The sequence below is a fragment of the Serinus canaria genome, chromosome 1 (assembly GCF_022539315.1).
Source record: "Serinus canaria isolate serCan28SL12 chromosome 1, serCan2020, whole genome shotgun sequence".
In the NCBI taxonomy this organism is placed as follows: domain Eukaryota; kingdom Metazoa; phylum Chordata; class Aves; order Passeriformes; family Fringillidae; genus Serinus; species Serinus canaria.
This window is the reverse complement of record NC_066313.1, coordinates 21054966-21077602: the sequence shown is the minus strand read 5'-3', so window position 1 is coordinate 21077602 and position 22637 is coordinate 21054966. Positions and strand designations below refer to the sequence as shown.

Here is a 22637-nt window from a genome sequence, read left to right as displayed (position 1 = left end):
CCCCGGCTGCCGCGTAAGCTGCTGCCCCGCCCCGGCCCTCCTCGCTTTCCCGCCCTGCGCGCGCGCACCGTGCGTCGTCACGCGCGTACCGTGTGTCGTCACGCGCGTGCGACGGGGGGGGTGGGAGGAACGTGAGGGGCGGGTCACGTGGGCAGCGGCCGCGGGAGCGCTGTGCAGAGGGTTGGGGGCTGGCGGCCGCTGTTCGTCTGTCCGTCCGTCCGTCCGTCCGACCGACCATCGCAATGCAGAACGTCATCAACACGGTGAAGGGGAAGGCTCTGGAGGTGGCCGAGTACCTCACGCCCGTGCTCAAGGTGCTGGTCCTGCGCGGGAGCGGGATGGGGAGGAGGGGCACCCATGGCCGCCCCCGCCTGCGGGCGCACTGCCCTGCGTGAGCCCCGGGAGGCGGCTGTCGGTGCCCTTGTCGGCCGGGCCCTAGGAGCTGCGTTGCTGCGGGTCTGGAAGGGCTCGGTGCTGGGCGTGCTGGCACAGCTATCGGCCCTCATCCCGCGCTGGGATGGGGCGAACCCCAGCTGGCGCTCACATAACGTAGAGGGTGGAGCATCCACCTGGGAGGGGTAGGCCTCTCGAAGAACAGGTGTTGCTGCTCCTGCTTCTCAAGGAGTTACTTAAATGTGCTGCCGTTTTTTGTAAAAGTCACGAAAATTTTACGTGGTTGTGTGTCCAGGAATTGAAATCTGACTGTACAGACAGGCTTGAGCCTGGTTTCAGGAATTGCGTTACAATGGTTATTTTGGGTAAAGGGCAACTTTTTCAACTGACTTAAAAAACCCCAAACTAAAACAACAAAATTAGCCACACCTTTGTTGTGTGAGCAGGTTTTACTTAGCACAGCTTGTTCCTGTGTCAGAATTATAGTCTTAATACAAGCCTCTGTGCACCAAAGTAGCTGAGAATAACAGAAATGAGCCATTGGGTCATTATAAAAGTAGGCAGCACATCTGTTATAGGTCATGTTACAGCACATTTAGGTAGAAACAAATTAGGGTTTTCTGCAGTTGTTATACCACATCCCATTCTCTGACTCTTATTTGCAAACAATTTTTTTTAAGTTCCAAATTTTATACAAGTGCTTAACTTGGCAGCAGTTTTTTCACTACTGATTCTGATGCTTCTGCCTGCTTTTGAAAAAAAAAAAACTACTTGGTTATGACAACAGTCTCTTTGCCTGTGACTTTGTGGTTTGACCTTTTACGTGCTTTGCACCCTGCAGCTTACTTCTCTGGGTAGATAGCAGGGACAGTCAGTTATTAATTGAACTTGTCCCTCTATCGTGTTTGGGATGCTCTCGTCTGGTCCTAGAGTTGCCCACCAGTGTGAAATGTCTGGGTTGCAATGAAGTTGTGCCATGGGAGGGTGAAGTGAGTTGTTCAGTAGTACAGTTGTTGTTGCACAGCTGGTGTAATAGTGGATGAATTCTTGTGTCCAGATGGATTATTGTAATGAGGTAGGAGTAGAACCTTCCAGAAATGGAAGGTGTTGATATTATGTGTATATGTTCCCTTTACAAGGGGGAAATAAATACTCCAACTTGGTAATTTTTGAAAGAAACTAGACCTGCGTCTCTCATAATTGAAGAATTTACTTACACAGAAAAATGAACTATTTGCCCTCAAGGAGCAGAGGATGGATATTTTACATGTTTTCTTTCTGTAATTCCAGACACACAAGTTTGTGCATGTTCTCTACTTCTTATGGTTCATTTTGAGGGGAGCCAGTAAGTTGTCTCCACTGTGGTGTTGCCCAGTGTGTTATTGAAGATTCTGAGTTTTATAGCAATTGAGATCACTTGAATTTCAGTCACCTGGCATATAATAATGTTACAATGTTTGTAGAGTTGCTGTTATCTTTAACTTGTTCTTAAGGGTTTCTTCCTTAGAACTGAGACAGAAAGATAGCAATCAGTATGTATGAAGCAGGTGTGCTCCTTTCATTTTCTGTATCACAGGTGATAGCACACACTGAGGGAAGGAACTCAAATAACCAAGTTTAGCTGGGGCTGCTTTTGTTCAATGTTTTCTTGCTCGTTGAATTTGGTGCAGTTGTGGCTGGGAGCAAGACATGTTCAGTTGATGCTTTTAGTCTACATAGGGGAAAAAAAATAGATTCCATAGGGCAGGAAGTCAGCTATGCCATGGTTGAAATTGCATTCTCTGTCAAAAGCTGGTTTTGAATAGCTCTGATGCTGGGGAACAGTAGGATGCCTTCGTACTTGAGGTTTTTCTGAAGAAAGAAACTACCGGAAGTCAAAACATAATACACTTAGTCTGGATTTGAATATGACACAACATGTGTTATCCTTAAGCTTCATAAATGTTGCTTTTAATGCTAAAGTACTTAATTTCTCTTATGTGGAATAAGTCTGGTGTCTGCTCACCATCTTATTCATCTATTCTTTCATCCAGAGAACTCCCCACAACAATATGCAAAAACTGAAGCGGTATCCATGGGGTTCATGATGAAAGCACAAAAATGGGCATTAAAAGAGAGTACATTACTGAATCTTTGTATTTAACTTTTTCTACCCCAGAGAAAAGTTGGTTTGGTCTTTCATTCATGACTTTACTTAACGGCAAAACCTCATATTGATGCATTGCAGGGCTTTTCAATGCCTTGAACTCTGGAGTCCTTGACAGTTAAAATCACTGATTCCAACTGATTTTCTGTTTCTTACTGGCAAACATACTACTGAGTGCTTCTTCCTTATTGCTATAATTTGCAGTAGCAAAAAAATTTTTTTGTATAGATGATAATTTTTCATAATACCTCATATTTTGCAACAAGTAATTTTGAGGAGCCTGACTTCCTTATTTTCTAATGTGAATTTCCTGTCAGTCATGGCAGAGGTTGCCTCCAGGCTGATTCTTGTCTCTCTGGACAGAACTAATTGCAAAATGAGAGTAGAGAAGGTGTTTGTCTTTCCAGTAAAGTGGATTGTGTTGATTTGTCAGCAGTTCTCAAAATTTCTAAACTTTTCTCTTGCAGGAGTCGAAGTTTAAAGAAACTGGAGTAATTACACCTGAAGAAGTAAGTATATAGAAACTTAAATTTATTTTGAAAGTAATGATGCATTTTTTAATGCAAAATGACCATGCTAAACAGATCATGTCTTTGCCAATTATTGCTTCTTGAAACAATTTCCACAGAGTGAAATTTCTAAGTGGCCTTTTTTACTCTACAGATAGAAGTAGATCAATATAATTTCTCCTGAGATGGCATTAGGCATCTGAATGTGAGATGCTTCTTTCCTCTATTATGCTGTGAAAAGATTGTAAAGAAGCTGGGTCAACAGCTTCATTTGTCACAGGAGTTCAGGACTGAAGTAGGAATGTATTGGTTTTTAAAATCTTTCTGCTGAGGAACTTGAAGGGGAGCTTTTATCTTTGGAACAGTCTTTGCTTACCTCTGTTTTTGTACCTTCCGTGGTTCTGTGAAGATCATTACATATATTTCTCCACACCGTGTATCCAATGATTATTATTTTTCCCTCTTCTTCTCTATAGGCTGGTTTAGGCTGGCTGTATTTTGAATTGCTACCAAGCAGTTGTATTTTTTTGAGAACTCCAATGAAAAAGAACAACAGGATTTTTTTCCTGGAACAGTAAGAACACTGACTGTGTTGAGCTATTTTAATTTCCCCCTTACGCTTTTTTTCATGTTGAAGTGCTACTGATCTGCAAATACTTCGTCTTTACAGAGTTCTAATAAAACAGTGTCAAGACTGTTAGGTAGAGTGAAAGAAAAATGAAACAGTAAAAATCGTAACAATGAGATGGAAAAAAGAATGAACAAATGATGACCGATTCAGGTAGATAATGTGGACAGAAGTATTTTAACTAATACTGGTACCTGTATTTTTCTGCTGTGTTTCCCTGGCAAGCAAACACTCATTCTCTCCCTCTGACATAGAAGTACCACACAGAAAAACAGGCTTGGCACCATGGTGTTCTGTTAACTGTATGTGTGTGTGTGTATAAATATTCATATATGTTAAACAATAATACATAGTCTTTATTGTATATAAGCTAGAATAACAGAGAAAGTCTGGACAAATGCTCTACCAATTCTTAATCCCTTTGTGGTTTATGAGAGAAGAATTTGCAGTAGTATTGTAAGAGAAGGCACCTTCTATAGAGCATAGCAAGAACCACACTGTATTACATTAAACAGTTTTTAGCCTTTTAACACCACTAGGAATGTGAATAGTCCATGTTCTCTGTGTCAAGTTGGATGCTGCTGGGTTGAATAAATTGGATCCTTCAAAACAGAAGTCAAGGGAACCAGTTATACAGGAAGATTAAATTTTTGGTAAATTTAGATGAAGCAGGAGCATGGACCTGCTGATTGTCTCTTTGACAGTCTTTATGTAGGAATGGTTGCTAAAGAAAAATAATGACACTAGGGTGTTGTTTTTGAATGAGTTTGGATTTCTTGGGTAATTTAAGCTGTATTTTAGTCTGAGACAATAACTGGTGTATAGATTTTAGTGGGGTTCCGGTGGCTTGCCTCTGAGGATGAATAAATTAAGACTAAAGATGACTCATTAATCAAACTCAGCACTTCCTCCCTTTTTTCACTTACCTGTGCACTTGATTTATTTTCAAAAAATTCTTGCCTGTCATGAGTTCTTCTAGTTAATACCTCCAAAAGATGACACCTGTTTTAATCGTGTGTGTAAATACAGGGAAATTCTTAAAATCGTTCTCTTCAGGACTATAAATAAGATGTCCTAAAACTGATCTCCTTCCACTTTCCAGTACTGATTCAGATCTGAGGTAGCATCACTGCTTGAGAAATAGAAAGTGAAACCAGTGACATAATTTTGCTGCCTAAGGTGAAAAAAATGTAGGTGAAATTTCAAATGCTGTTTTAGAACTATGTATCTGTTAGACCCACAAACTATGCTGGTTTTTCATCTTTAGTAATGTATTTCAACATTACTGTCACAAACAGAGTTCCAATTCCTTGAGCAGAGAATTTTAAATAGTTCTGGAGTTTCATTTATGTTTACTATGTGAGAGATAATGAGTTTTAAAATTTCTGTGTGTATTGGGAGAGTTTTTAAAGGATTCAGTTTTGCTGGAGGTTTCTGTTGAAAATAGGTGAAAGGGAAGCACTTTTGCAGAGATTAAGCCTGTTAATCTGTGTGCAGTGTGCACTGTGGTGTTTTCTGCTGTGCTGATCCGCGCCTCCCTTTGGAGGATGGGGTGAGGAAATGGCTGTGACTGGCTGCAAGCCTGTTATGTCACACTGCAGCAGCTCCCGGGCAGCTGGGGAGGGTGGTTGTATAAACTGGCACTTCAAGACAAGAGAGCACCTGCAGCAACAGCTGTGCACCTCATATACCAAAGGGACTGCTGCAAAGCCCACAAAAATCACTTGAGTGCAGGCTTGCCTTCCTCAATTTATGTGTACAACGACAAGCCCAGAGGGTTAGACTTTGCTGCATGAATTTTGAGTTTGTACACAAGTTTGTTTTGAGTTTGTACACATTGCTGGCAAGTTTAACATGACAGTGTCACTCTGAAATAATAAAGCAGTTTTATAACAGGCTTCATTTTTGATACGAAGAACAAGCAGAGTGAATATTTTTGAAAACTATTTCTTCAGAACAAAGTTACTGATAAGATTTTTAGTGTACTAAGTAAGTGGTAATCTATTTTTAGTTTACATCAGTGATCAGCTATTATAGTGATGGTCATTATAGAAAATCTGTGCTATTTATTTCTTTGTTGTAGTTCTCTTAGTGATTCAGTGGATTGATGGTCTTGCTTTTCTTATTGCAAAATTGTTTTGAAAAAGGAGAGAGAATTAAACTTTATTTTTTTTTTACATTAAGCTCTTTGTTATCTTTGCAAAAGTTTGAATAGCGGCAAATAAAAATAATTTCATTCTTACAGAGTAAACAGTCTTACTAGGTCCAGATGCTATTTGGTTCTTACTAGACAGGCAGGTAGTATCACAGCTTTTGAAACACTGAATTTGCTATGGGGCTTAGTAAGCATTTCAGGTGAAGTTGATTTAGTCTTTGCATTTTCATGGTTAACTGAGATATGGGGTTAAAATATAGAATCAATCTGATTAAAACATTTGTTAATTACGCAGTTAATTGGTCAGAGGAATGTGGAACTGAAATACTAATGCTGAGAAAAAAAATTGAGATTGTTGCCTTTGGCCATATGTAACAGTAATTTTTTTTCCTACCTTAACAGTTTGTTGCAGCTGGAGACCACTTAGTTCACCACTGTCCTACTTGGCAATGGTAAGGAAAATTCAAAGAATTGTAGAAAGCTGACATTCCTGCCTGTGCTTTGGTGTGTTTCCATTGGATTTAGCCATACAGTTGTCAGAGCAGTAAGTGTACTTTTCCAGCAAAACTTTTATGATGGCTCTATGGAGCTTACTAATTGCTTTATGGTAATAGCTAAGGTGCGGATTTGCTTGGAGATTATTTTTTTGTTTTTCTAAGGTTTTAGGAGAAACAGTCTGTTATACACTGTGAATGCTTTTAGTGCTTAGCTGCAGTGGCAGCATGTCTCCCTGGGTTTGTCTTGGTGATTGAAAAAGCAAAGGCCATGTGCAACTGGAATTGCCAGGCAGTAGCTGTAAATGGTATATTTTGACAAGCATTTGTTAATAAATGTATTCAGGTTAGCCCACGGCAGTTCACTTTGTGCAGTGTTTGCCTTTAGAAATCCCTTCAGCTTAGTGTACAGTAAGGGTACAAATAAGGTGCTTCCTTATGTTTTACTGGAAGCAAACATGTCTTACATGATGAAACTGCTCCTAAACGAGCATTGTCTGTGCAGTTGGTATCATCAGGGTCTTGGCTCTCTGAGCCTCGAATTGGTGAAGGGAAAATGACTATGTTTGAATCATTGTTTCCCTACCCCTTTGCCACCTCCTTCAGAGAAAACATGATGTTGAGTCTGGCAGCAGTTTGGAATGGGCTATTTAGAATGTTACTCTTACTTTGAACCAAAACCCACTAAAGATGAAGGCAAATGCTTGAATAATGTGAAATTAAGAGTACTTAAGCACTAGTGACTATGGATAGATTTTGTATTTATAGAGGTCTGTTTCTTGCTTTTGTGAAGCTGCTTTCTTCAGATGTTTGCTTCTTTGTTGTTGCTGATCCTAGAAAATTTTATATAGAATAGATTATTCTGTCAACCCATCTTTGCTTGGCCATCTCAAGGTGAATAGTTTTGAAGGCATAAAATGGTTTTGATCTCGGAACAGAGGTGGCCAAGCTTTCTAACACCATACCAAATGTATGTAGGGAAGAGTAAAGTCATAGCAAACCAATTCTGAGAATAGGTCAAGAGGATTATATAAAATGTTCTTGACACAACGTGAAAAGAGAAGGGTTCTTTTGTTTGCAGGTCATCAAATTCTCAAATGGTGCACTTCATTTTACAGGGCTTCAGGAGAAGAACTAAAAGTCAAAGCTTATCTGCCAACAGACAAACAGTTTCTGGTAACTAAAAATGGTAAGCCTGAAATTTAAATATAAGTGTTCGTAGAATTGACGGTATGGTTGACTGTGCTGTCAACTTTACCAATTGTATTGATAGGGAAAGCAAATACCTCACACTTCGGATGCTCTGGCTTTGCAATATTAAAGAAGTTTGTCCTGCACTCCTTAATTATTTTTCTTAGACTACTTTATAATGGAGCTTTATATGAGACATAAAGCTTGCCTTGATGAAGTATAAATGAACTTTAAACATTATTAACCTCTTTGTCTGTTTTTACTTCAGCTCATGTTCAGTGTATAAAATGAAGATACGTTTATTTTCCTCATTCCTTTGGAAACTCAGGCTATTAAAGAGTTCCCAAAATGTTTTTCATAGTGACACTGATACTTCTAATTCAAATATGTAGTTAATGTCAATGCCCTTGTCAATTAGAATCATATAAATACAATCTTGAATTAATTTTTTTCAGCTTCACAGTTGTGTTTATATAATACATGTGGTGACGACTTTTTAAATGGATAAGAAGGATAACATTTTGGAACAACTATGGGGAAATCTTTCAGATTTCGCATCAAAGTGTGTCAAAGCTATTAGATGAAGCATTAGCACTAAGAAAGCCTGAAGAATTTTTTGCCTGCAGAGGATTGTATTATATACTTGGATTTTCCTCGCTTGATTTTGGAGTCTTGCAGTGCACTATCATGTGAAAATTGCTACAGTAGTGAACTTCCTTGTTGCTCTGATCCTCTTGATCACATTGCAGAGTAATGTGCTTCCTGCTGCTGGTGTCACATTGGGCTCCCACCTGAATAAAAGTTATGGGCTGTAGTTGAGACTGGGAACCATCCTACAGACCTCATTTTAGAAGTCTTTGGATGACTTCACTTTGACTTTCACACCTCTTTTATCCCTTTCTGAAAGGTTAAAGAGCAGTTTTCAAATGCTGCACTTCATGCAGCAGATCTATTTTTCTCCACATTAGTAGAAAAGAAAGGAGCATTTTCTACATATGCTTGTTTACACTATTGGAAAATGCCTGCTTTGCCTTGATCAGATATTCAGTCTTTCTTTGACTATTTTCTGAAAACATTATCTAAGTCTCTATTTAAATGGCTCTGTAATGCATATGGCAGAAGTTATTCTTAATATCGCATGAATTCTGACCTTCTAAACTTCTAGACGTTAAATTGTAATTAAACATACCTAATGTGTTGCATAAGTAGCTGCTGCAAACTTTTAGCACAATTCTAAAACCTAAATGAGTTTGAAAAACTGATGAAAATCAAGGCAAAGTTGTCCTTAGTTGTTTACCAACTAAGGGAGAAAACTTACAGGTTCTCTCCAGTTGGTAGCAAATGAGAAATTAATTATTTTCTAATCCTTAAGAGATTGGATGAAACTGCTCTAATACTTAACAGAAAGATGAACTTCTAAGGCTACAGCAATCATTGTATTTTACATTGAGTAAAATATGTGGTACAGCATATCAACATATTTTTGGAAGTTCATACTTTTGCATTTGAAATACAACCTTAGGATTCCTTAAATAGAGATATATGAAAGATTTTCACATTTTAGAAGGCCTTGTAGGACAATATCATGCTCCAGTCTGGTTTTGTATAAGAATTACTGACTGCGTTCTTTTTGTTTTGTCATTTTTTTGTAGTGCCGTGCTATAAAAGGTGTAAGCAGATGGAGTATTCAGACGAGCAGGAAGCAATTATAGAAGAAGATGATGGTGATGGGGGATGGGTAGACACTTTTCACAATGCAGGTATTTAAGGTCTTACTGCAGGCTTTGTATTTGGCAATCTGATTTTCAGTTTCCACTCTTAGAAAGTAAAATCTTTCTTAAATACACGTCTGTGTACCAGCATGTAGTCTGGAGGAAATAGTTACATTATCAGCTATCCACCTGATTGGTACACAGTGTTTAACTGAGTGGCTTGAAACAGGCTCCTTTTCAGAGATTATAAAGTTCTAGGAAATCATTTTAAAATATGAGCTGTGTAGTGACTCATTCCTTAGTAAGGAAATCCTGTGAAGATGATGTTAGTTTAAATTGTGGATGCTGTACTTCGAAGAAAGATATTAAGTACAGAGATGAGAGTGGGAGATGGTCTTATTTTACAATAAGGCCTTAAATGAGCTAGTGTTTATAAAGAAGTCTAAAAAATGCTGCTTATATGAATCTATCTCACTGGCTTTTCTAGCACAGTGTCTTAAAAATACTTCTGTTTTTCTCTAATTGGCAATTACATTAGTTTGAATCTGTTTCATGATGTTCTATCATGTGTTAATACAATTCTGTCCTTCAATGATGTTTTCTCCACCATTTCCAAAAGTACTCCTCCAAGTTTTTACTTTCTTTGGTGTAAATTTTTTACTGTAGTGTGGAGAAAGTTCTCTAAATAGTTTGCGAGGGTGGGGAGAAAAAGGGTTGGAGATGATGCCTTTTTATTTCTGTAGACAAACATTTTTCATCATTGGCAATACGTAAAGGTATCATAGTTCATAATGTAATGCCCCCACACCAAAGAAATAATTTAGAATAGCTTTGTCATGTCCTTGAATTAAGTGTGCAGTATCCATCCCTGCTGTGAATAGACTCCTCTGCCAGGTTTTTCCTTTTAGAGTTGACTGGTTTGGGCACCATACAGTACAGCACAGCTGTAGCACCCTGGCTAAACCTTGCCAGGTCTCTAAATGCTGTCAAATGAGATAAAACCTGTTTTCACAGTTGACGAGTTAGTCAGATAAATGTACTCTGTCAAAGGAGAATCTTGGCATGTATCCCAAAAGGCAGTGTGTGAGAACTGCAGTAAGACAAGAAGGCTAACGGGGAGGATCTCAAGATTGGACACTTCCGTGATTTGGGGTGGTTTTATACCCCTGGTTCTCCTCAGCTAAAAGCACTGAGTGCTGTGCTACGTTTTGCTTTGTCACTGCTTTTAGGAAGCTCAGAAATATTTATAATTGCCTGCATTTTCATGAACTTGAGTTTCATTGTTGTGATGTGAGTGCCTCTCCTGAATTCACTTTTATGCAAAAATACCTTAAAATAGAAGTCCAAATTCACAGAGTTCCATCATGGATTTTTTAAGACACGGCACATATGTGATGTGGCGCTCTGTGTTACTGGTATGGTTTGCTTAGGGATGTCCAGTACCAAATGAACAGCCTTTCACATATCAGGGTTGTTGAGATGTGATTTGGAAAGATGAGACACTGCTTTTGAAATCCTTGTAAACTCTTTCTATGCTGTTCTCTAACCAAGAACAAAGCTTTTTTAACACAAACTTCCTGTTCAATTTACAGGTATAGTGGGTGCCACAGAAGCAGTTAAAGAGATCACACTAGACAGTAAGGTACTTGTTTCTAAACTTTTCTGTTGCTTTATTCCAGACCTGAAGGTAATAGTAGTTTTACCAGTGTCAATCTAGTACTCTAGTACTCCCTGTGAAAGATTAAATTATACTTTGTCATGAATTGTTTTGCAGATGTACATGACCCTCAGAGCCTGCCATATTGGTCTAAGCATGTGCATCTCCTTATTGTTGTGTTTATTGAGGCATTTGTCTTTTTGAAATGTCTTCAGCCAGTGTGCTCCTGGGCCAGGCTTCTACAAACTGAAAATGAAATTCTCTTTACGCTGATGTCACACATTTGTGTTCCAAGACATTAGTGTTTGGAAATTCAATTTAAAGAAATTTTTATGTGGAAAAATATTGTGGGAATGTAAAGTATTTCTTTGTGATCTTCAACTATAGGAATAGACTTTTAGCACATTGGTCCAGTTTGACAGGTTTATGCCCTTCAGTTTAGAAGAACTTTACTTGTTTAAATGTGTACGTGTTATGAAGTCCTCAGTTTCTGCATGTTTCCAAAAGGTCACTTCACCAGGAAACAGACCTGAAACTTAATTCCTCAGGAAGTACTTGAAATGCAAATGTATTGGCTAACATGTTTAAGAAACATGAAGAAAGTCACAAAGACACAAAATGCTTTTAAAGATGAATTTGTATGGGGAGTTCTGTCTGTGGGCATCCCAGAAGCTTTGGATTCTAAAATTAGGGAGAAAAAATGGGCTGCCCTATGCTACTGCATGATTATAAACAGCTCAAAATGCTATTGATTTGATGAACAGTGAAGTTCAGGTATTTCAAATTACTTTGCTGAATATAGTAAAAGTACTGCTTTTTTACAAGTCAGTAACATGAGGGTGGAAGAAATACTCAAGGAATAACTAAAGTTGACCACTTTTTCTGCAAAGTACAGTACTTGCAGAATGTTACTTTGATTCGTAATTGCTGTTGTGTGTTTTGCATTGGATTTTATTTCTATTGTGTGTAGAAAAACTTGCTTGCTTGCAGGTCCAGTCCAGGAGGACAACTCTTTCCGTCTGATGTTCTGTTTGACAATGCACTTTGTCACTTAGTTTCTTGTTGATTTTGGTGGTTTGGGCTTTTTAAGTGAAAAATCTCATGCTCAGAATTAGAGGAGCTTCTTAACTGTAGTAGTTATTAGGAGTATTCTCCTAAAATCTTGATGAAATCTCTGTAAATTAAGACCTTTACTTTCTGAATTTCTTTGGAGTTGTCCATTGGATTCTATGCTGTGCATAACTAACAAAAGTTACCTGTGGGCTTGTGCTGTATTAGTTTCTGTTGGACTGTAATTCTTTCATTGCAGAATTATATCAAAATGTGATACCTTTTGTGACTCTCTTGTATTTTAAAACAATTGGGGAAAGGGCTCACAGTCTGTGAAACTGGGTGACACTTTTAGTCGTATAATAGAGTTTATGTAGTCCCACAAAGAGTAGGGGGTTGGACTTGATCATCCTTATGTGTCCCATCCTTGAGATATTTTATGATAACTGCTGCACAGTTGGCTGTGGGTTAGAACTTAAAAAAATCTTAACCTACGTGTTTAGTCTTAGCTGTTTATTTACTGCTTTTCATTTGAGATAGGTTGATCTCTTGATTGTTTAACACCATGGTTGCTTTTCTTTGTTCAGGAATTAATTCCAGATTGCAAAGTCAAAGGAAAACTTTTAAAATGGATTTTTAATGTCATATTAGGACTTTGAAACAAGGATGAGTTATTAAGCAAATATTTGAGTTCAGTGTAGTCCTCCTTAATATTTCAGAAATTATCATTCTGGCTCACTGAATGTGTTGACTGGACTTAACAACTTCAATTTTTTGGGGCTGTTAGGCTATGTAGATGCAATAGTCATTAAAACAGTATTTTCAATTTAACTTTTAAAGGATAATATAAAAATACCAGAATGTTCAGCATCTTGTGAAGATGATGACGAGGAAGATGAAGGAGAAGCTGCAGACATGGAAGGTATTTCCTTAACTTGGATGGGACATATTTTATTTCAGGTCTTTAACTAAAGCAGTACAGTCTAAAACACCACTCATTCTTTGCAAGGAATTCATGCTGAAAAATTTCGGTAGACCAGTGCTCTTCAGCATCCTTTGTATGGTTTTATTGATGCATGCTTACTCGAACTTGTGTGTGGAAAACCTGACTGAATGTTAGTGATTGGAAAACTGTGTAGCAGAACAGATCTAAGAAAGTATAAATTAGGGATTTAGCACAGCTTCCTTCCAGCTTTGTACCTAGACTTAAACTCAATCTGCCTATATAAAATCACTGAAATATAGCTGCACCTACTTACTGTATTCTTGGTCCAATTTGTGTTTAAAATGGGATAGTCTGGTTTGGGAATTAGGAAGGTTACCTGAATAAAACTTCTTTAGATACATGTAGATTTTTTTTAAATATTTGTTTATGAATGACAAATACAATGACTGGCTACAAGCTGAACACAGAATTTTATGGGTCTTCTTTTCAGAATATGAAGAAAGTGGGCTACTGGAGACAGATGATGTGAGTGAACAGTTCTCTATCTTGCCTGTTACAATATAAGCACAAACAAAATAAAAATAATGATAAATGGCTGAAGTAACAAGCTTATAAGTAGTAGGGATACTGAGCTTGGATTTCTACAGATTTGTCTCCTGCCAATCTACTGCATTAACTTGAACCCTTGGGTCCTCAAAGATTTTTCCCACAGAAATTTTCCTTCGTTTTGCTAAGCCTTTTTGCTCTGCTTGTACACATGACGCTGTATTCATGAAAAGTTAAAAAATGCAGTCATGGTTCTTGGGGCTTACACAGGGAGGATGAGTGGCCTTGTAGGTTTAGTAGATTACACCAATCCATCAGACTTTTATATAGAAAACAGAAGGCTTCATTATTTGTGGTACTATGCTAAGGTCTTCCTGAACCTGTACAAATTGTGACCTTTGCCTTCTGAATTTCATTGGAATTGTCTGTTGTTTGTGAAAGCAGGTAGGGAGTGTAACAACATAGCTGCCTACTTCCTTAAGAAATCAGACCTTTTTTGAAAAGTAAAAAAAAAATCCCCAAAAATAAAACAAAAAGTACTTTTTGGGGGAGAAACTGATGCTCCTAATTTAGAAATAAAAATAAACCATAAGTTGGGGTTTTTTTGTGCCCACTTAAGAACATTATTAAAAGTTTTACAGTTTTACATAACTATTTAGGATGGGAAAGGAGGGAACTCAAGAAAGATTATTCTAATCTTGTTATTTTCACCTTGAACCAGGCAACGCTTGACACACGACAGATTGTAGAAGCTAACAAAACTAAAGTTGATGTTGGAGGGGAAGATGCTATTCTACAGACTAGAACCTATGACCTCTACATCACTTATGACAAGTATTACCAAACTCCAAGGCTCTGGTTATTTGGATATGATGAGGTATATCTATTTTGGGTTTTTTTTCCTACTTCGGTGAAATTAGGCTCACTGTATTAAATAGGCTATTTTGTTGCTTATTCACAATAGAAATGTAAAGGAAAAAATGGTGAGAAAACCGTTAAGCAATATAGGCTTGTAGGCAGGACTTTTATTGTACTTGCAACAAGTTGGAACAATTCACTGAAAACTGCACATGATAACACATTTTGAAGGAAGCCACTGGTGTTTTTGTTAGCACTGTAGAACTAGTAATTACCCCAGTAAACTCAGTCAAGTAAGCAGGTATGTCCTTTCATCTCCTTCAGAAAAAAAGGAATATATTAATAATTCTTCCCTTTAATCACTAGGTTTCTTGAGTTAAAGTTGTGTAGGACCCACTGCTCAAATACCAAGGTGGGAACCTAGTTGGTTGTTAAATACGTTGACTATACCACTCAAAGGAAAATCTGTGCAGTACTGTTTTTTACATTATGGATTTTAACACAGTTCTTTCACTGTACCTTCAGAACCTTTATGTTTTAGATGTCTGTAATTTTTGGGGCATCATTTGTTACTGATGTTAGAAAGAAGCAAGATTCTTTGTTAGTAACGCTTTTGGTCTCGTGTTCCTTGTTCCTCTCTAGCAGCGGCAGCCTTTAACAGTAGAGCATATGTATGAAGATATTAGTCAAGATCACGTCAAAAAAACAGTGACCATTGAAAACCATCCTCATCTTCCTCCACCTCCCATGTGTTCAGTTCATCCATGCAGGTAAGTCTTTATTTCTGGTCTGATACAGCCTGCAGATACAAGCCACTTCACTGCTCTTGTTAAGGATTTTTTTCAGGTCTTCTGGACATATTTCTACAATTGGCTGCTGTAGTGATATGTTAGCTTCTGAGGCAGTATAAAAGGAAGGGATCAGCAGTTCTCTGAGTTCTTTCCAATGCTCACTGCAGCACTTATCGTCTTCTCTGATCAACTTGCTTTTTTAACTTATCTTCCCTGTGTTCTCCAGGAGGTGGCAGACTACCAGAATTCCATGAAATAAAGTTTGATCCTTTTGTCTACTTTTTGGAAAGAGTAGAGGTACAGTGTATACTTTTGGAAGCTGAGAAAGCTATTTGAACATTAAATAGCAGTTTCCTATTTTATGCTAACTATCTCCCACTCCCCTTCAGATTTTGCAGTGATTAATAGAGAGCCTGTGATTGTCACACTGAAGTATTTGTTGAACACAACTGCAAAACACAGTTGGTTTTTTTGAGTATTTTCCATGTTTCTCACCCAAGACATAGACAGCCTGTAGTTCGACTTGCTGAACAGATATTTTTTCTACGTCTTTGAAGGGTGCATCTTGTCTTAGATGTAGTCCCTAACAACTTTTTAGGTTATACAAAATCTGTCTTAGTGATACAGAGTCAGTATCTGAAACAGTGTAATTCTTGACAATATGAAGTTCCTGGAGGTACAAATTTGGGCTTTTACCTTTTAAGAAAAGATACTCCTTGTATGATTACATATGTTTAAAAGAAGAAAATTTAGAGTTCAGATTGCCAGTTTAAATTTAATTTCCTTTGACTTAAACACTTAGGCTATCCATGTCACTAGCTGAGTGTCAAATAATCAACTTGTTGACAAGCTTGTGGTCATTTCCACAGACTCAAAGCATTCTTTGAACTCTAAGCTTCTGACTTAGCATTTATTTGTTGATCAGCCTTTAGGGAAGAGAGCAAGGGAACTTTGCAACAAGTATTTTATGGCTAATTTTGGTCTTAAGAGGCTATATATTCATGTGCTTTGTAAATCTGTATATCATCTTTCTTGCAGTTTACAGTTCGTTAGCCACTGCTTTTCAAAAGTGTTTGGTTTTGCCAAGCAGTCAGACTTACATAAGGAGAGTATTGAGCAGAGAAGCCGTTGTACTGGGAAGTAATTTTTTTCCCCTCTAGTGGTCTAGTTAAAAATTTTGGAGTAGTAAAATTTATTTTTGGTCTTTAAATCATCAGGTTTAAGTCTGCATTAACACGAAAATGTCAGTCTGGGTGCTCAAGAGTAGTACAAGAAGCAGAACTGGAAGAACTGCAAAGCAAATGATAAAGAATAGAAAATAAAACAGCATAAGGCCTCTGTTAATCTGTACTGTCCTCCAGTATTCAACATGGGACCACCACATGTTGAATACTGGAGTACAGCTCTGGTCATCTGTTCTGTTGTCTGTGAGGTGAAAGAAGATTAAAACTGGGAAATATATGGAGAGTTGTGTGGAGTAACTAAAGTTATAAAGCTCTTTCCCATAAGAAAGGATTGAATAATCTGTGTCCTTTAATATTTTAAAAAAGCTGAGCAGGGAGTTATGATGTCAGTGACCTTCACTATGAATGACGCGGGAGGTGAAGTAATAGGATTTAAGTTTTCTTCCAACAGTGAAACTGGTGGCACTGAATGCTACTCTGCTGGCATTTTCAAAGCCAGAAAGGATTAATTTCTGCACACACCACTCAATTAAACTAAGTACTTATTTAAGCAATAGTATGTTAATGAAATAAAAATTTGTCAAGGTTATTAAATGTGTAGTTACTAGAAGGGTTCAGAATAAGAAAGTCCCTGGGTAATTTCCAGCAGTCTGCTGGAAATGCTGTTCTAGTAATGCTTTGGACAGAGCATGTATGACGTGCTTGTTCCAGCATCTTTATTGAGCATGTACTATAAAATAGGGAGGAGAACCAGGTAGATCTTTGGTTTGAATCTAGTAAGGTGTTCTTATGATTTGTACCTTGTATGAACATACCAGTTTTAATCTCAACCTGTTAGTTATTATTGTTTGCTGTCCGAATGATTTTGGGCAAAAAATGGATGCATCTTTTTGGTGCAACTAGTGTTTTTGATGAAGTGTCAAATGGGAGGAATGTAGGAGGTCTTAACAGACTGACTGGGAAGATGATAATTAGGAGAAAAGGAAGAAAAAAATCCTGAAGCCAAAATTTAATTTACTTTGTGTTTGCTGGAAGCCTTGCTAGAAATTGTTTAGGAAGAAGCTCCTGTTGATGTGTATTTGGAGGGCACTCTAAGAACAAAGAAGCAGAGATATTTCAGCATGATAGCCCTCACTGACTAGGTAGAACTACGGGGTTTATACTAGGCTGTGGCTCCAATTTTATCTGCTTAATTTTAGTTACTATTCTGCAGAGGTGTCAGTAGTGCACTGCTAATCTGTGAATTTGGTTTGAGTCTCTTCACAGGTGAGAGCCCTGTGGTCGTGTTTTCACTTCCTCTGAAGCCAGTGAAGTGCCAGTTCCTTTGTTATATAATCTACACTTATGCTTGAAGGAATGGTTTACATCATGAGACTTGTTTCAGCTTTTTAGGCATGAAAGAGATGATAGTAAAGTGAAACAGGTCTGTTGTTAGTCTTAAAAATGGAGGAAACTGTTGCCCTTCTCAAAAAGTGATGTCATGGATCTGCAACTTCTTAACACTGGAAGGAATTTAAAAGATAGTGTTGAGGCTGTGAAGAAAGAGACTAACAGCATATCTAAAATGGAGGTTTTGAGAATGTTTTCTTACTTTCCAAGTAAGCTATTCTATTTTTTTTTAAATTGGTAAGGCTAACAGCTAAGAAGGTCTGGGCGTCTGGATAAAAACCAATAGCCAAACTGTTGCTTTGTTCTTAATTCAGCTAGGAGCTATGAGTCTTTAGTTATATCTGCTGCTGTTGCTTCCCATCATGTTATAGAAATTGTGTAATGTAGGATATTTACTCCAAACATTTTTATGTGCTTATCCTCATGTCAGGTGTCAGAGAAAGGAAAGAAACAGCAGTCAGATGCCACTGTAAGCTGCTTAAGATGGCTTCTATTTTGAGTAGTTAGTGAAAATTGTTTAAATTACAGCTCTTCTCTAAGCTGTAGTTCTTGTCAGCGTTTTTATGGTACTGGGAGGAACATTGTCAGCTTCCTCATTAATTGCTGTAAACTGCTTTAATCACAAATCTCGTCTTTTTCTTTGTATGCTATGAAGGGCCTATCAAACAGGTTAACTACTAAACACATTTACTATTTAATCGTAATCTCTTGCACTGATTCCAAGGACTTATTTGTCTCCATTTCAGAATAGTGATAGGCTTCTGAACTCTTTTTGCTTCTAATGTGCTCTAGATATCTGCAGGGAAAGATTTCTAGATAGCAGGGTATTTTAGCTTACATTTCTTCAAAAGTTATTTATTTCCTTTGTAGTGTATTTATATATTTTATGTTCATTCCTCCAAGAATGAGCATAAAATATATAAATACAGAAGGACGCTGAAAACAAGAAACAAACTTTATGGAGTTTATAAAGCACCTGCAAAGCTTTTCATGAGTAACTGTATGGCAGTGAGAATGACCATTACTCTGTGGCCATTATAGAATTTTAGGGACCGAATAGTTCTTAGAAAACAAAAAACACCAAATGTCATTAAGATGTATGAAGTTGAGTCAGAATGCTGTTAAGGACTTCTAATGGCTGCATGGTGACCTGTATTCTCTGCCAGTAAAACATAACAGTCCACAGTTATGCATAAGGTCAAAACTTAAGTTTTGGCAGTGGCCAGCTTCCTACAGAGAAGCAGCTGGCCTTGGCACCTGAAATGGCATGTGTTCCACAGGGCATCGTGGGGATCCAGAAATGGAGTCAGCTCTGAGGGTTAGTTGACTTGCAAAGATTAGCAGTAAATGACAAATGCTGACCTTTAATATTTCCCCAGACTTGCATGTTCCTGTTAACAGTTGTCTTGGTAACTTTGCAACAGCTTCCTTCCTTGTTTGCAGCCACTGGCAGAATGATTAACTTTGGAGGTAATTACTAAATGCCAGTTGCTGGTCAGCTATTTAGATTGACATACTGGTATCAAGACATAGTCAGAAAGTTATGCAAACTCTGCTTCCCACTCATCCTTCTTTTCAGTTGGCACTTTGGTTGTTTTGGGAGGGGTATTTTAAACTGCTGCTGCTTACTTACCTGCAGTGCTGTGTAGATGGACACCCATAGCCCTGTACTACGTCGCTGGTGAAGATTTCCTGCAGAATCCTCTATTTAAAACAAGGCTGAAGTATAGATAAAAGTAAGATAATTATACAACCTGTGAGTTTGTGTTAAAGGTACATAAATAAAACATAATTTAACATACAGTAGTTCTCCCCTCTGATTTGACATGTTCTTCATCCCTTAGTATATGGGGTACAAGAACTGCCTTGAACGCAAGAACATTACTTCCAAATTGTAACTTGTCATTAAAAGTTTTGAAGTCTTTGTCATTAAGGATATTCCAAACTATAGCAGACAAGTTATAGCACTCAACACTGAGTGATCTGTTCTAGCTGACTGCTTGTTGAGCAAAGAGTGTTTTAGACTAGATGATGACCGGTCTCTTCCAGCCCTGGCTATTCTGTAATTTTGTGTTGCATTCCCAGGACCAGCTTTGTGCACAAATATCGTGTGGTTCATAGTAGGTCTGGGATGTCACTGATGAGAATGTAAAAACTCAGCTGAGAAGTATTTATCTTTCCCTGCAGTGGTTTACAATAATAGAGTTACAAGAAAGAAGAAACTAGCGTAGAAGCTGTTGATTTGCTATAGAACCCAAGTTACCATCAGAGAGTTTCCATACCCTTAACCATTCTTAGAGCGATATTTCTGAATTTATGCAGGGTTGATTTAATCAGCCTTTCCTAGGAAACTATTAATTGTTTTAGTGTTTTAAACTTATTTAAGCTTTACAAGTTTGAGTGCAGCAGAGGCAGCTAAAAATGATACAGCAGTTTCTAGACATCATCTTCAGGGGCATCTGGGAAGTTCTGGTGGCTGGCTGCTGGTCAGTATTACCTTTTAGGGACTTACCTGGGGGCTTTATTGGCATTTAGCAATTAAAAGTTCTACTGGTGTCAAGCAGTATGCATTCACTCTCATGGCACTCTACATTAGGGCGTACAACATTTGACATAACACATTGTGCCTACATTGAAGCTTACATCATTTTTGGCTTTCTGTGGGAATGTAAGGAGCTGTTAGATAATGTTACATTGATCACTTAATATTAATTTTCACTTACTGTTGCTATTTTACTTTCTCTGTAAACTGAAAATTTCATCTTGCTGCTTCTGAACGTAATGGTCCAAAATTATTTAATTTGCACAAAACCTATTTATCCCGATGAAGAGGGAGTTGCATCTTCCTTAAAATGTTTGGTTTCTGATCTGTTTTTCAGGCATGCAGAAGTCATGAAGAAAATAATCGAGACTGTTGCAGAAGGTGGGGGAGAACTTGGAGTTCACATGTATCCTTTTTCATTATTACACAGATTCTTGGACACTTCTTGCAGTGTAAGGTCTGTTATCTCAAGGTTCATAAGCTGAAGGACAATCATGTGTGAAAGCCATGAATAGCTGCTTGGGGTAGCACTTTCTGGAGTTCTGGGATGAGCTCCTTTGTGCAAACAGACTCCATTAAGTTTTTGGGGGAACATGAGGTGGTGTGTGGCAGGAGCAATAGGGAAGGCAGCTAGGTTTGAAGGGACAGGATTGAGCCCTTGTTTGTAACGGTGTGAAGGTGGTAGCTGTGAGCATACAATGGAGATGCCAGTGTAGGAGGGTGAGACTGTTGGCTCACAGACTCCATCCAGAGTGTAATCACTGCTTAGTAGAGCAGCTTTTGTATTAGATTTTAATCTGAAATTAATTTGTGAAAGGTGTAGAGGTCCCACTATTCTCTATTCTGCATGTGAGCAATATCTTGGTAAAACAACATTGCTGACAAAAAACAATGAAAATCACTTAAACCACTCTGAACATCAGTATCAAATGCCTCGCAATTAAAATTTTCATTCAGGAAGCTGAGTGATCTTAGTTATGCTTTGCAGTAATCAATAGTATTCTTTCTGACTGGAACAACCTCTGTGATAAAAGCAAGTGTGTCCTTTCAAAATAATGTTCTTTGCTGCTGTAGAGCAAATAAGCAGGAATTACTGAGCAGCTAAAGGTCTTGAGTCAGTAACATTCTCATTTACTGAATGAGTTGAGACTTGCTCAATTTGTGCAACAAGCAACTGGAACTTCACTGGGAAATGACTTGCCTGTCGCGGTTGTTCAAGTCTCCTCGTCCTCAATAGTTGCAAGTAGCTTTTTTTTTTTTTTTTTTTTTTATCACTTGACATATTTTTAACATGTCTTTACTCATTTGCATACATCTTCTGTTTGTGAAGAAATGGTCTGTGAGACTGTTTTGTCAAAATATTTGGGTTTACTTACGCCCAGTACCAATGTAACTTGATAGTCAATTGAAAGTAGTGATTTCTATTAAATTTTCAGTTTCCTATCTGCCTCTTTCCCACATGGACAGGGACTTTAGATTGTAATTATTCAATATACTCCAGACTGCACTTTTCGAATGCATTCGAAAGTGACATATACAAGGGAATTGTTCTTTGAAAGATTGTGACTTCTGCTTTGTTTTGCTGGATTTCTAGCTATTGTACATTTTCCTTAATAAGAAACTCAGGTACCTTCTTATTTTCTTGAAATTTGTACAGGCGGTCATTCCAACGATAGAATACGACTACACAAGGCACTTTACGATGTAACTAAAATAAGAGATGTGTTCCTCTAATTATCAAATCTTTTTTTAAATAACCCATCCATGTGACTTATACATTATACACAATTTCTGTAACTAATCTTTTATCAACTTGATGCATTAAAATAAAATGTTCCATTACCAGCCTTTTTAATAAAAATCTCGGTGTAATATAAATAAATCACTTTCATTCCAGTACAGATGCTGCACTAAGAAGTGGGATTTTTTTTATCCATAATTCCTTAATTTCCTTCCATGAGATTATTTTCCTGTATGTTAGAAACTGAAATCTACTTTTGTAGTAGAAGCCTAAGTTTTGGCTTTGTTGCTGATCCCTAAAAATGTACATTTTTTTATTTTCTCCCCTGCCATTTAAATTCACTTGGGAGCTTTGGGGAGGGATTTTTTTCCAGCTATGAATGGCTATATATCCTCTAGCTGGAGGAATATTTTAAAAGATGAAAAAAATAAGTGATTGTCTTGTTAAAAAAGTCTGACTACAGCTTTAACAAGTAACTGTAACTAACCAGTCTTTGAAAGGTGATTTACACTTGAGGAAGACTAGAGATGGAATATTTGAGGAGACAGAGGAGGGATATTTATTATGTGGTCTGTTTCTCTTGTAATAAAGGACAGTCTTATTGACAAAAATACAGCTTGACGGTAAAAGAAAAGATTGCTATGTCAGAGCAAGGTTCAATCTTGATTATTTGTCTGCCTCAGCTACACTAGTTGCGAGTCTAAC

At 37.7% G+C, this 22637-nt stretch overlaps 1 protein-coding gene across 1 annotated transcript; it reads left to right on the top strand.

Annotated features, from left to right (window-relative positions):
* The first annotated feature begins 122 nt into the window (after positions 1 to 122).
* Positions 123 to 22092, top strand: ATG3 (autophagy related 3). Its single transcript, XM_009102537.4, has 12 exons — positions 123 to 314; positions 3007 to 3048; positions 6234 to 6283; positions 7444 to 7514; positions 9169 to 9276; positions 10821 to 10870; positions 12776 to 12857; positions 13372 to 13406; positions 14149 to 14304; positions 14928 to 15055; positions 20529 to 20597; positions 21818 to 22092. Exons 1-12 carry the CDS (start codon positions 243 to 245, stop codon positions 21897 to 21899), a joined length of 945 nt encoding a protein of 314 aa, XP_009100785.1. The 5' UTR covers positions 123 to 242; the 3' UTR covers positions 21900 to 22092.
* The last annotated feature ends 545 nt before the right edge of the window (positions 22093 to 22637 follow it).

Bases quoted from the DNA above. Each gene is read 5' to 3' on its own strand.
- ATG3 (XM_009102537.4), top strand. From the start codon at position 243: ATGCAGAACGTCATCAACACGGTGAAGGGGAAGGCTCTGGAGGTGGCC. The intron at 10,871-12,775 runs GTACTTGTTTCT...TAACTTTTAAAG, and splicing joins AGATCACACTAGACAGTAAG to GATAATATAAAAATACCAGA. The intron at 12,858-13,371 runs GTATTTCCTTAA...TCTTCTTTTCAG, and splicing joins AGAAGCTGCAGACATGGAAG to AATATGAAGAAAGTGGGCTA.